This window comes from Cyprinodon tularosa, unplaced genomic scaffold, assembly GCF_016077235.1.
Source record: "Cyprinodon tularosa strain WSP-4 unplaced genomic scaffold, ASM1607723v1 ctg275, whole genome shotgun sequence".
In the NCBI taxonomy this organism is placed as follows: domain Eukaryota; kingdom Metazoa; phylum Chordata; class Actinopteri; order Cyprinodontiformes; family Cyprinodontidae; genus Cyprinodon; species Cyprinodon tularosa.
The window spans coordinates 1,307,664-1,321,337 of NW_024038980.1; the positions used below are offsets into that span (position 1 = coordinate 1,307,664).

Here is a 13,674-nt window from a genome sequence, read left to right on the forward strand (position 1 = left end):
GTTATTATTTCAACCAAACATTTGCTTAAAGACTTGTTATAAAATATGTGTGGTTGGAGTTATCCAAATTTGCAGTTAGTTCAACCCATAATAATTTGGAATATTATAGCCCATTTGTTGGGTTCTAATGAACCAGCCCATCTTGCCGGGTCAAATCGACCAATACTGGGCCAGTGCTATAATAGCCCTGCAGCTTGGCTGGAAATAACCAAGTTTGGCTTATTTCTGACCCACTTGTTTGTTTGATTCATAATAATTTCAGAACCACCTGGTATTTCATGCTGCATGATTTTATTTCAAAATGATATGAAATCAATATCACATCAACACTTGATTGTTTCGTAGCCCTCGTGGACTTGTTGGACACAATCAAATAAAATATATTACAATAGTGCTGACATAAGAGCCCATGAATATTTTTCACATACATAGATAAAAGTTCATCAAATAAAATACAAAACATTTAGCGACAGATACCAGGCCTTTTCACAGATTTTGCCAGATCAAAAACACCCTGAACTGTGTCGTCTTCATCAGCTTTGTTTTAAGGCAAGCTTTTAAAACCCTCTATAAAACCATCGGATATCAGTCTTTTCATGGTATGGTTAAAATGAATTTATTTACAAGTACATGTTTTTACATTCACACATTACAGTGACACCACACATTTTTAGTTCTTCTGTATTGTTTCAGACATAATCAGCAAAAACAACCTGCGTGAAATTATTTTTTCTGTTTCTTTCTTCTGTATTGACCCTGTCATCACCTTCACCTGTCCCGTCATTTTCAACATTGCATACCCTCCTCCATCCTACTAAGCTCCTGTTGTAGTTGTTCTTTCTCATCCAGTATCCTCTCCTCATTAATAGCATTCAGCTGCTCTTCTATCGTCTTCTTTTCTTTCTCTGTTTTTTCTGCCTTCTCTTCCTTCTTCATCCTCCAGTAGAAGGCCAGGTTTTTTTCAGGGTAAGTTACTTTGGCCAGCGGCAGTTTAAATATCCTCTTGGTCCCCATTGTCAAGAGAAGGAATGTCAGAGCAGAGAGGCAGAAAGGCCAAGTGCATGCCGGCAGACCAAACTGGAATATATGGATACAGAATGAGATACAAACAGATGGAAAATTATAGTGTAAGGTTTTCTGTGTGCTTACCCTGGACATGATATTAGCTATGGCTGAGCCGAGGTATGCACAGAAAAAAGCTGCAGAGAAGAAGAGGTCTTTCAAATAAAGTAATAAAACTAGCATGACTGCATAGCAGAAATACCAGATGTATGTTTGACTCAGCTGCTTACAGCTAACATTTTTTAGATGGAGGTTTTTATCTGTGCATATCTACTCACCGCATGTGATGGCAAGCAGGTGCACCTGCCAAGTCAGGGCGTAAAACATTCCTCCGATAGCGATGCAGGCTAACACACAATTATATCCCCACAAACCAAAATAAATGTCCTCGAAAGGAGCCGACAGAGCCAGACCTGTGAGAAAAAGAAATTAATTTATAAGCACATAAACATCAAATGTCAAGGAAACAGAGGCAGCACAGTGTTCTGTTGAACTCAATATTTGTGCTTTTTTTGTGCTACTTCATAATATAAACCTTAACAGTTATGTAGTGGTTTGCAGAATATCCATACCCATTGAACATTTTCACCAATTACATTAAACTTATTTTATTTGTATTTGTGTATCTGACAAAGAAATGTCACATATTTGTAAAGTACAGTAAGAAAACATTCAGGGTCTAGTGGGGCGGTGAATAAATGAAAACTCCACTTTGAGATGTTTGTTTGAAAAATTACTCTGAAAAATTATTTATGCTTTTTCTTCCGCTCCACATATCTACTCTATTTTGAATATAAAAATTTGCTGAAATGTGAGAGCCTGCAGTCAGTACAGTTTGCCAAATTGTGCACTTTTAAACCTTGTTTATTCTTTAATGACATCACAACTTCTTGAATCTGTAAATACATAAGGTATCACATATAAAGTGTAATTTATTGTTGTTCTATCATCTGCATGCAAAGCCTTAGTTTAGATCCCTCACCTGACACCATGCCTGCAGCAGATCCTAGGATGGCGTGCGCACAAGTGATGGGTGAAGAGATGAAGAGGGAGATGATGAAGATCCCTCCGGTCCAAGGGTTGTCACAGCCATACACCTGGCCTATTCCCACTGGTACTGACCTGAACAGCTAAAAGAATTTTTAAAAAGATTAAAAAATGCAATCAATTATAATCTTAAAAAAACTTTTTAAGGCTTTTAAGACGGATATAACTTAAAAGGTCCTCTATAGCATATTAGTACATCAACATTTTATCTTGTTAGAAGTGAAGCAGCAAAATGAAAAACAAGGAAAATGTGGTCTATTGCTGACCTTAGCCAGGTCAATTTCAGACCAGGTGATGTTGGGGAGCTCTGAGCGTGGCTGAATGAGGACTTGAGGGAAGTGGTGGTTATAGTGGCCGGTTGCAACCATGTGGAGACACACCAGGATGTTGAATGGAAGAGTGAACACTGGCAGATCCCAGCGGCTGTTAATGGATGCCAGGGCACTGGACACAATTGGGCTAAAACACAACAAACAGAATATTACTTATTGAATGAGTTCAGGAAAATGAAGTGCATCTTTTTCTAATATGAACACCCAAACCACTGATTTCCCTTTGACTGAATGAAACAGGATTGAATGCACAACTCTGAGATATATGATGAGTGGCACTTATTTCTGAAATAACCAAATACCTATGATGTTTTCATAGTCAATGGTTCAGACTGGGTAAGGACTTGAGCCTAGTGATATGAAAGATAGATGGAGTGCATGCCAGCACAAATTATATCTAAATGTAAATTTAGGTAGTTTCACCAGATATTTACTTTGAAACTTCATCTAATATACATTGTTTGTTTTTCTGAAAATGAAAGCTCAAAATCATGATATTCTTATCTTGAAAATTGAGAAACAAGCAGGAAAATGTTTTTAAAATAAAATAAACATACTGATTTGGCTTAGAAAATAGGTACCACGAGGGAAAAAAAAAATCCCTTCATCAAAAAGTTGAAGCCTGGTTTGACAATGGATAAATCTTGTTTCTTGCTCCCTTATTATAGCTACTTACCACATCATAGACATAAAGATGTTAGGCAGCAGAAGCCACCAGTACCAGTCTCCTGCATTGGAGAACACAGCCATCAGGAGACCCACCAGGATGCCGTTGTACCCGTAAAGTCCTGCAGCTATTGCACCCCTAAGAGAAAGCAATGGCAACTGATCAGTGCAGCCTAATTTTATTTAGGAAATTATTTTTTTAATCTATCGAATTGATTTATTCAAATTATGTACTTTTCTTACCGGCTTTGTTGCAGAATGAGAGCAGAAATGGTTGCAAAGAGAGTCCCAACAAAACCATTGAGAGCCCACCAATAGTTTTGTAAAATGAGGCCAGCAAAAATGATAAGGCCACTCAGAGGGTTGTTAACAAACATCACCTGGGACGCTCCACGCAGAACCCAGTCCAGCAGTTGCAGCAAGATAAACTGTTCTGGAAAGAGCAGGGAAAAAATATTACCTCGAGGAACAGTTGACAAAATACAAGATGAAGGGTTGGAAATGTTTATAGGTTGCAGCCAATTTTAAGGACAGGGTGTTCTCTATTTTGTACATCAGCACTGTTTTGTTATTAAAACATAGGAAGATGTAGTAAGTTGAACTTACTCTCCATCCATTTTCCAAACACCTCCATGTCTCCTGAGAAGTAGGAGACACCTTTGAGAAAGCGCGCCCAGGCCTTGTGTAGACATGATTCCTCTGTGGGCTGTGATTTGCCCTCAATCCCGTCTTCCTGGGAGGGGTTGCACTCAGGAAAGGCCATGAGGGGATGGAGCTCCTGCATTCAAAAGTGTGATATTAATTAAACTGGATCCTTTTACTTAATTCAATTCAGTTTATTTATATAGTGCCAATTTACAACACATGTAATCTCAAGGCACTTTTCAGAGACAGTACAGATTAGTTAAAATTTTCTAACAAAAAAAACAGTTGAGTGCATTGAGTCATTGAACTGCTACACATGCTCCTTCAATGTAGATGAGCTTAAATTACATAATGCACACAAACTTACGAAAAGGACTGGAGCAGCGTAGCTGTTTGGTGAAGAAGTGGATCTGCTGATATTCTTGTGAATATCCTAAGAAAAGAGAAGAGAATTTTAAAAGTGCTAAGTAGATGTAGAGTTACTCCTTTATCACTTAATGCGTTCAATCTAAATTACCATTTTGATTTTTAAAGAAGAATGACAGCCCCTAATTATCTAAAGGATGTGTTTTTTTATTTTCATTTATTTATGTCTTACATATGAGGACTCTTGTACAAAAGATACTCATTAAGTCTTACCAACTTTCAAGTGGTGCATGTATCACAGGAATGAAAACTGATAGGATTAATAATAATGATCCCTTATTGTCCTAGAAATGAAAACCAAACAGAGCAAGTTTCTTATCTGCAGAAAAGGAGAGAGAGAACAGACAGAGGATGAGAATCCTTGAAAAGTCTGTACTCAACTCTGCCAGAACCTCTCTTTTCTGCTGCTTTTATTACCGCAAGGGCGTAGGTTTGATTTGAACTTTGGTAGGGACACAATTGGCCAGGTGTCATTGGTGCTATGTAATATGCATGCCTTTTTTTATGCTCGATGTGAGCATCCGTACTGATAAGAGCAATTCATTGTTAAAAGAGAAAAGCATAATTTTGCTACATTAATAAAAATGTTATAAGCACTACTCTCATTAGATGCTGTTTATCAATGTTTGAAGTATCACTGGCTCTGATGAATGTGGAATTAGGACTGTTTTCCACTTTGAAAATGGTTTTATTTGAATGACTAAGAGAGAAGGGAAATACAGTATTTTCCTTTGAAGATATAGAATTATGCAGAGTTAAACCCCACTCTTATATTTTTACCTACTATGCTCTCTTTATATCAAGCAAAATAATACATTCATTAAAATATTAACTTCACTATAAAAGTGGAACATCTGGGCTGTAGTTACTCTGTGTCGCCCATTTCATGTATTTTATCTGGGGCTGAAAAAATGAATTATATTAATTGATTATTTCAATAATTGTCAACTAATTTAGTAAGTGATTCATCATTAACTGAAGAATGGAGACTATAAAACATAATCTAAATGTAAAATGTGCCTTTCCCTGACAGAGCAACCCACTTAAATCAGTAATTATACCAAAATTGTAAAAATAATATATATATATATATATATATATATATATATATATATATATATATATATATATATATATATATATATATATATATATATATATATATATATATATATATATATATATATATATATATATATATATATATATATATATATATATATATATATATATATATATATGAAATATAAAAAAAAAAAAAAAATTTTTGTCTGTCAATATTCTCTATCCAGAACTCCTCATGTGGAAATATTTTAGTTTCACCTGGTTTATTTAGACCTTAAGCACTGAATGGCAGCTGCTTCACCTACTGTACAAGCTGCCCTGCATCATTATTACTGGATATCTGTGTTTCCTATAATCATATAATGTATAAGTGCATTTTTAATAGTAAAGAATTAAATGTAAACCCATCCTATATTGCTACTGTCTGACTGTTTAAATAGCTCCTCGTGTCTATTTTCTTTTTCAGTGGCATCATCTACAAACACAACACTAAGAATGAGCCTAAGTGTATTAAAATATAAAATCACTTTTAACAATTATAAAAGACAATATAACACTATCTTATCTGTAATTTAATAATATCAAAAATAAACAGCCATATTCAAGCATTTTTACCAGACATTAATGTTTGTACTAATTTACTTATAGACTGTGTGGAAATCTATGTAAGATAAAATGAATGTTGATATTCTTCATCTGTTTGTTCTTGTCTTTATCCTATTTCTAGAAGTATAAATAGTCAATTAAATTACTATTATTATGTGGAACCCTAATTATGCTTTTTAAACGATAAACAGCAGATGTTTAGCCACCATTTCTTGTTGTTATAGGCTACTTTATAAGAGAAATAACACCTGCTAATAATTATACCTGAACTTAGGTAAAAAGGAAACCCTCACATTTTCTTTCTTAGTTGGCTGTGGCTAAGAATCAGAAATGTTGATACCTTACAGCCTTTATTTGCCCATTTTTCCAGCAGCCAGAACTCCTGGCTGACTCAGAATATTTTGTTTTATAAAGGAAAAAAAAAGGTTTTTGTTTTTTAGTGTACATGATATTAAATTTTTTTTTTTTATTATTGGGACTTGTTTTGTAGCCTAATATTAACCGCAGCATTCTAATGTGAATACATTTTTAATGTTGTGCTCCAAGCTTACGCGGACTAGAAAACAGCCAATCAGAGAGAGAGAAGGCGGAACCTAAGGCAGAACAACCAATGAGAGTTGAGTTAAACAGCGCAGCACAGTTCCATGCGCTGCTACATGAAAGGGATAGGAGAGAGCAGGCAGAGGAGCTGCGAGAGGAAAAGAAGCCACTGCTGCAACAACTACTGCTGTAAATTATAAACATGTTGCTCACATCCAGTTATTGGTCGGGACAATTAGTTCGGTTCAAAATTTTGGTAGGGACATGTCCCTATGGTCCCTATGCAAACCTACGCCCATGCATTACCGGACTTCAAAGGAATAAGAAGAGTGGTCAAAAGTTACCAGGAGGGGTCAGAAGTTATCAGAGGTGTCAAAAGTACCCCTATTTGGAACTTAAGTAGAAGTATAGATACTGCAGCTTAAATACACTCTGGTAAAAGTATCAACTTGACCTCTTTACTGAAGTAAAAGTGAAAAAGTATGTGCTCCAAAAACTACTTAAATTTTAAAAGTATAAAGTAACCTTTAAAAGAAACAGCCAGATGCCACTATATGAATTGAAAGCTCTATTTTTCGGCTATTTCGAAAAATTCTTTGAGATACGGCCAAGGATGAGGGAGGTCTTGTTGGTCTCCATCTCCATCTCCCGATACGCTCTCGCCTGTGTCCGACCTTTCAGACATTTCTTTTTCTGAATCCAACATTGTAGCATAGCATATACAATTCGCATTTGCAGTTTGAAGAACACCTGCTTGCTTCTGATGATTTCCTTTAGCTAACCAATGAGTGTTTGCGTTATATGACTCATCAATTAAACTAGTTTTCACTAGATGTGGATGGCACCAATGACGTGAAATAAGTATTTATAAATATTAGGCTTTGCTTTGCGCAGGCTGTCTGGAGCTCTGCAGAGTGGGGCAGAGTGGAGACAGAGGATTGGGGATTTAGGGGTAACAGGAGAAGTGGGGCAAGTGTCGTTTAGACACTGTCATCAGACAACATGCGATAATTTATAATTGTTTTAAATCAGGTTGGGTCCGGATTAGCCAGCAGGTGGGTCTGGATCCGGACCGTGGTCTGCTAATCCCTGACCTCTGCATTAAACAGAAGCCAAGAGTAACGAGTAACCTTTGAATTAAAAATGTGAGGAATAGAAAGTACAGATACTTGTGTGAAAATGTAATGAGTAGAAGTCAGAAGTAGGAAGCAAATAATTAATGGAGTAAAGTATAGATACCTAAAAAGTGTACTTAAGTACAGTAACGAAGTAATTGTACTTCGTTACTTGACACCTCTGGAAGTTATTAGTCACCTACGGCAGCATAGCTGGATAATACCAGGCCCTGAGAGAAATATTTGCTCTCCTCTTTTAGAACAACACTTAACATCCCTGGGCCAGATGTTTGTAACTTGAAATAAAATTAAAGCTGCGAGCGGCATTGGGATGCCCTTGCAGCTCAGCAAGGACTATCACAACCATGGGAGCCAAGCAACTACCCCCTCCTTTCCCCTTCCCAGCCAGCAAAAAAAGTTCAACACTTCACCTCTGGACCAGCTGAAGACAACCACAGCTTTGGTCAGGAAGAGTTAAACTAGGGATAAAATATAATATCTGGGACAAATCTCATCTGTCGGATAGATGCCATGGCCATCTCAGTTGGTGGGTCTAAAGTGATGTCACCACATGACAATGTAAGCTTTCGTTGTGTCTACACATTGACTGCATATTTGCTTAGAGACATCAAGTGAGATGATGTTTGGGACTTCAATCTTTCGGGATATAGTTGCATCTATGTCTTATATCTTATTCTTGTTTCTACACAGTCATAAAAAAGCAAAGCTTTAAGTTAAACTTGAACTGAAATATCATTAGTATAAGTTTGTGGTCAAACAGTTCTATTTGCTTTACTGCCTGCTTCTATGATGTCTTTACCCCCTAATAGTTTATATTCCATTACTAGTCACTTGTATTTTATTGTTTAATTAATGTAAAGCATTTTGAATTGGCTCCCATCCACTGCCACCTCCTTGCTTCTTCCAGTAAGCCAATAAGTTCCAGACTTCACCATTAGATGAACAGTGGACATCCAAAGCTTTAGTCAGCAAGGTTTAAACTGTAGTTAAAAGACATTACCTGGCACAAAGTACTCTGAATTGTTTTTGCACTGATTTGTGGTAAAACACTAAGTTATTCTCAATGTGAACATCAACAGTATGTTCTTATAAAAACGTTTTTATTATGCCTATTATAGAGGAGAAAACACATTAATTCCAGATATCCAGCATCTTTGAGCTGTATCAAAAAATACTACATGGCTTAAATAAGTAAACACCATTCTGTGTAAAGGGTTTAACAGAAATGTCATTTTATAAATAAAGAGGCTTTAATTTATCCTGTCTTTCCAGAAATATATTTGTAAAATGTTGAGATTGTTGAGAAAATTCAAACATTTTCCAAGTTATTATCTTAATATATATATTTTCAAAAGAGGGAGAAACAGCGCCCTCAAAAGCCACTGAAAAGCAGTATCACACCCTATTCAAAACTATAAAAAATCATTAAAAATCAAAAATGACAAGGATTACATCCTGCATATCCTAGAATTTTTTTAGATGCTTTACTAAATAGTTCAAAGAAAGAAAACTCTTAAACCTGAAAGCCATATACTCAGGCAGGTGGAAGTCCCCATAAGATGCTCAAATATCAACAGATTCATTCCAAACTTGGGAATATCGACTGATATCAAAGGATACATAACTGGTATAACTTTGGCTTGGATTGTTTTAAAACTGAAAAACAACAATTTCCTGTGAACACAAATTTCTGAAAAATCAAAGTGATGGACTTTAAAGAGGAGCTGTGTTTCGTTTACCACCAAACAACAAGTTAAAGGAATCTATTCTAAAAATACTAGGTCTTTTGGGCAAACGGATGATTTTTTTAGAAATATTTTAGCAAACTAATTCTCTTGTTGTTTGATTTAAAATGGCAGACTTCCTGTGGGGTTCAGACCATGGCTCCAATTCAACTTTTTGTAGGTGCTGGGCTCATACAGATGTGTGCCAAATTTTATAATCCTTAGAAAGAGCATGGCTCGGGGCTGAATGATTGTCAGTGCAAATGGCCAACGAATGCCTAAGAATGCCAACGAATGCCTAAGAACGCAAACTTTCGAAAAGTCAGAGTGACAGACTCTAAAGAAGGGCGTTTGCCATGTTAACCAACTTACAACATGCTCTGAAAGGAACCTATTTTGAAACTTTCAGCTCATTTGGATGAAAGGCTGATTTTTTTTTTTTTTTCTGAAAACAGGTCAATCCTTTTTCAACAGGCTCAAAATGGCTGATGGTTTTAATTTCTTTTATTCTAGGGGGTGCTGTTGTTAAATTAAGCCCCACCCACAGAATATTGCTCTGTATTCCTGTTTGAGGTTGGACTAGGATCATCTCTTGTGATTTTGGTGCAGATCTGAAAATTAAGGAGGAAATGAGAGCCAATCCTATTTTTATGGCGAAACGCCTCACTTTGCCGGGTCGGCATGGCAACAGTTTTAAACTAAAACTCTTCGATTAGACCATCGTGTTTTCTGACTTCTGACCTAGTTTCAAGGTGATAAGGTCAAAAATGACATAAAGGGACCCTCCCAAGTGAAAAAAGTGATGGGGCTTTGATGATGTCATCATTTGTCTAGCCAGTATCATAAAGTAACTAAAGGCCCTAGGAGGAGATAGTTAAAGTTTGACGTCAACAAAATTGAAAAATTTGACCCATAATGGCTGACTTCCTGTAGGTTTTAGAGCATACCTCCAAGAGACTTTTCATGATTTGTCGAGATCTACTTACCTGCCAAATCAAATGGCGGCGACATGCGGTTTTCCCCATCTCACTTTAGGGGGCGCTGTAGAGCCATTTGGTCACACCCATTTTGAAATCCATTGAAATACATACATTTTCGCAGGGGGGCAATTTACTGCCAAGTTTGGTGAGTTTTTGAACATGTTAAAGCCTAAAAAAAGCCCTTTCTTTTGTAATAAATACTACAGATACAATAGATCTAATGATAAGATATACATTTTTCTAACAAACCCTTTGCAGCCTCCCATTCATAGAGCCCTTTTACATTAATATAGTGATACAGGAACAGAGCCACCTGCATTATGAGAGCCTCCACCCATCAAGAACACAGACTGTTTAGCCTTCTAACATCACATAAAAGGCTCTGACACCATCAGGGCAAAAGCAGGAAGGCTGAAATGCAGCATCTTTCTAGAAACTAAGAGAATCAGGAAGAACAACCCTGAGCTCTGATGCTGCACTAAACTTAAACCATAACAGCAAAATATTTAAATCTTATTTTACTACTGTGTACATTTACCGTTGTATATTTTTATATATCTGTTTGTATTTTTAGTATTTTATGCTTTTTATGTTTATACATACAGTTTCAGAAAAAATATTAGACTATGCTTTTTGATCTTTTCATTTGTGCTGATTGTAGGTAATATACTTTTACAACAGGGTAATAAAGAAAAAGGAGTGGTATAATCCATTTTTTCATTATAGTGTATATTTTATACCTGCTGCTTCTATCTAAGCAATCTGCCGCAAGAAAAGCCCATTATTGGCTCTGTTTTTCCTCATTTTGCATCCCTTCTCTTTTCTGTTAATGCAATCTAATGCCCCTTAGTTTTTTTTTTTTATGTTAACAAGCAGATGACAATAAAGACCTTTAAAAATGTCAGTGTGTAGCTCTGTCACAGTGAAGATGTCCTTGAAATATGAATAAGAAAATATTCTTCCCCTGACTTTATCAACATGAAGAGATTAAATATTAACTTACTGTTTCAATAAAATCTTACTGTTTCCTTCCTATTTCGTTATCTTTTAATGATAATGTATTAAAAACATTTATCCAAGCATCAGAACAATAAGCCTGAATATTTTCTTGTATCTATTATAAATATTAGCTCTCTGTAATAACTTTCTTAATCTGTATTTCAATCATTTTCCTTTCTGTATGCACTTTGCACACCTCAGTGAGCATTGAAAACATACCCCTACCTTTGTGCTGTGCGATCCAGTCATATGTCTCAGGGTAAGCCAAGGCTGCATGCAATGCAAGCTTCTTTTAAGCTGGATACCCAACAGCTGCAGCAGCCTTTATACCGAAAGGGCATGAGACAGAAACTCCACCTCCCACCTCTTTGTTTCTTGTGGGTAAAAATTATAGGATACAATAACTTTTTGACTCTTTTAAATATCCGAAGACACTGAATGAGAATTTAAAACATCTCTTTCTGAGTTTCATCACTATGTACATATGGCAAGTTGGAATTCAGGCTCCTTCATCTGAAAAGTGCTTTAAGTAAAATGTTGATGCTGTCAAACATGACCCACTAAGATTTTTTGTATTAAAAATAATTATGTAGAGCATATATTGTTTGTCTACGTGATGTTGTGGATAAACTGTAGAATATATTCAGAAGATTTATATAATCAAATTTTTTTAAGCAAAAGGGACATTATCTGAAGAATTTTTGCAAAGCGCCTGAAAGAATCTAACACAAGACAGAACATCCTGAGATTTATGGTGTAATTAAAAGAGGAATGAGGTATAAACTGGTCCAGGGAATTACATCACACTCTACTTCTCTCGATCTTTCTAGGAATGTATTAGAAAGCTGTGTTTCATAAGGAGCAGGGAGAGGTTTAACATTTTTTTAATTCACTTTTGAAATTACAATCTAGTTGATCATATTTAATGCATTACTAGATACTTCCAGAACTGAAATTGAATTGTTGAATAACTCTCTACTATCACAGCCAAAAAACACAACATCTTTACTAAGAGGAGGATATTAGAGTGATTTCAAGAGCTTGGGTAACATTAACTACTGTTTAAGTTAAGTAAAAACAAGGAGCCAGAAGTTTTCTGAGTAGATCAGACACCATTAAATGCATAAATGCAGATAGAGAGCTTATCTGACAACAAGGAAATACTGTAAAACAAGTAAATCGGCTTGCAGGTGGCGCTGTGCTTAGCAAGCACAACCCATGTACAGAGGCCTTAGTCCTTGACGCGGGTGACCCATGTTCGAATCCGGCCTGTGATCCTTTCCCACATGTCTATACCCCCCCTTCCTAAAAAGTCCCCACAAAAAAAAAAACAAGTAAATCTTGAGTAGTAATTTCTAATTACCTTCAGCAACTGCAATGCTACAGTCCACACCAATGATTCTCCCTGCAAGAATTTTTAACCCAAATATTTTATGTAATTAAACACATTCAAATCATCTGGGTTTATAAAGGCACCTTCTTCAGCTGTGACTCATTTGCCAGCATAGATCTTCTGCTTTGTTCACAACCAACAGCTTCAGCTTATCAACAATCTGTCTAGCAACACATACTATAAACAGAATTGATTTGGATGATTGTTATGCAGCAGTTAAAAGCCATTCATTGAAATTCATTGAATAATAATGTAATAATAAAATGCACATTTGGTCAAAAAGCGTTGCAACAGGTTTGTCTTTATACAAACTGTATTCTTCTGGTCTGATTTTGAAAACAAGGAGGAAAGAAAAAACATAATGTTGGTCCCCCAGACCGATGCTGACATCTTGTGGAGATACATTTGTCAGTGATTTGAATCCAAATTCTGATTTTCACCTACAGTGCTTTGCAAAAGTATCAGACTTTTCAAACTTTTGCCTCATTTCAGGCTACAAACATAAAGATGGTAAATTATAATTATTTGCAAAGAATGAACAGTGAAAGGCACACAATCATGAAGAGAAACAACATTTATTGAAAATTTCGAACTTTTTTAAGAAATAAAAACTGAAGAGTGGGGCATGCGAAAACTATTGGCCTCTTTCAGTGCAGCAAACTGAGTTAGGTGAGAATCTCTGAATTATCTAATGTTGATCTAAATGACTGATGATGATAAATAGAATCCAATTGTGTGTAATCAAGACCATGAAGAAAAAGGAACACACCAGGCAGGTCTAAGGTACTGTTGTGGAGAAATTTAAAGCCAGATTTGGATACAAATAGATTCCCCAAGCTTTAAACATCCCAAAGAGCACTGTGTAAGCGATAATATATAAATGGAAGGAGTATCAGACCACTGCAAATCTATGAGGATACCTCTAAACTTTCAGCTCAAACAAGGAGAGGATTGATCAGAGAAGCAGGCATGAGGCCCATGATTAATCTGGATGAACTGCATCTACAGCTGAAGTGGGAGACTCTGTTCATATAACAACAATAGGTCATATAC

At 36.0% G+C, this 13,674-nt stretch overlaps 1 protein-coding gene across 1 annotated transcript; it reads right to left on the reverse strand.

The window, feature by feature from the left end:
- Positions 1-274: 274 nt before the first annotated feature.
- slc14a2 (solute carrier family 14 member 2) lies at positions 275-11,593 on the reverse strand. Its single transcript, XM_038290001.1, has 10 exons — positions 11,454-11,593; positions 4,120-4,185; positions 3,714-3,885; positions 3,351-3,540; positions 3,118-3,246; positions 2,376-2,568; positions 2,045-2,192; positions 1,341-1,475; positions 1,150-1,199; positions 275-1,077 (listed from the first exon to the last, which is right to left on the reverse strand). The coding sequence occupies exons 1-10, from the start codon at positions 11,502-11,504 to the stop codon at positions 787-789; spliced, it is 1,425 nt and encodes a 474-aa protein (XP_038145929.1). The 5' UTR covers positions 11,505-11,593; the 3' UTR covers positions 275-786.
- Positions 11,594-13,674: the final 2,081 nt, after the last annotated feature.

Coding starts and splice junctions, on each gene's coding strand:
- slc14a2 (XM_038290001.1), bottom strand. CDS start 11,504: ATGCAGCCTTGGCTTACCCTGAGACATATGACTGGATCGCACAGCACA. Junction 4,186..11,453: donor CTGGATCGCACAGCACAAAG/GTAGGGGTATGT, acceptor CTCTTTTCTTAG/GATATTCACAAGAATATCAG. Junction 2,569..3,117: donor ATCTTTATGTCTATGATGTG/GTAAGTAGCTAT, acceptor GTTGTGTTTTAG/CCCAATTGTGTCCAGTGCCC.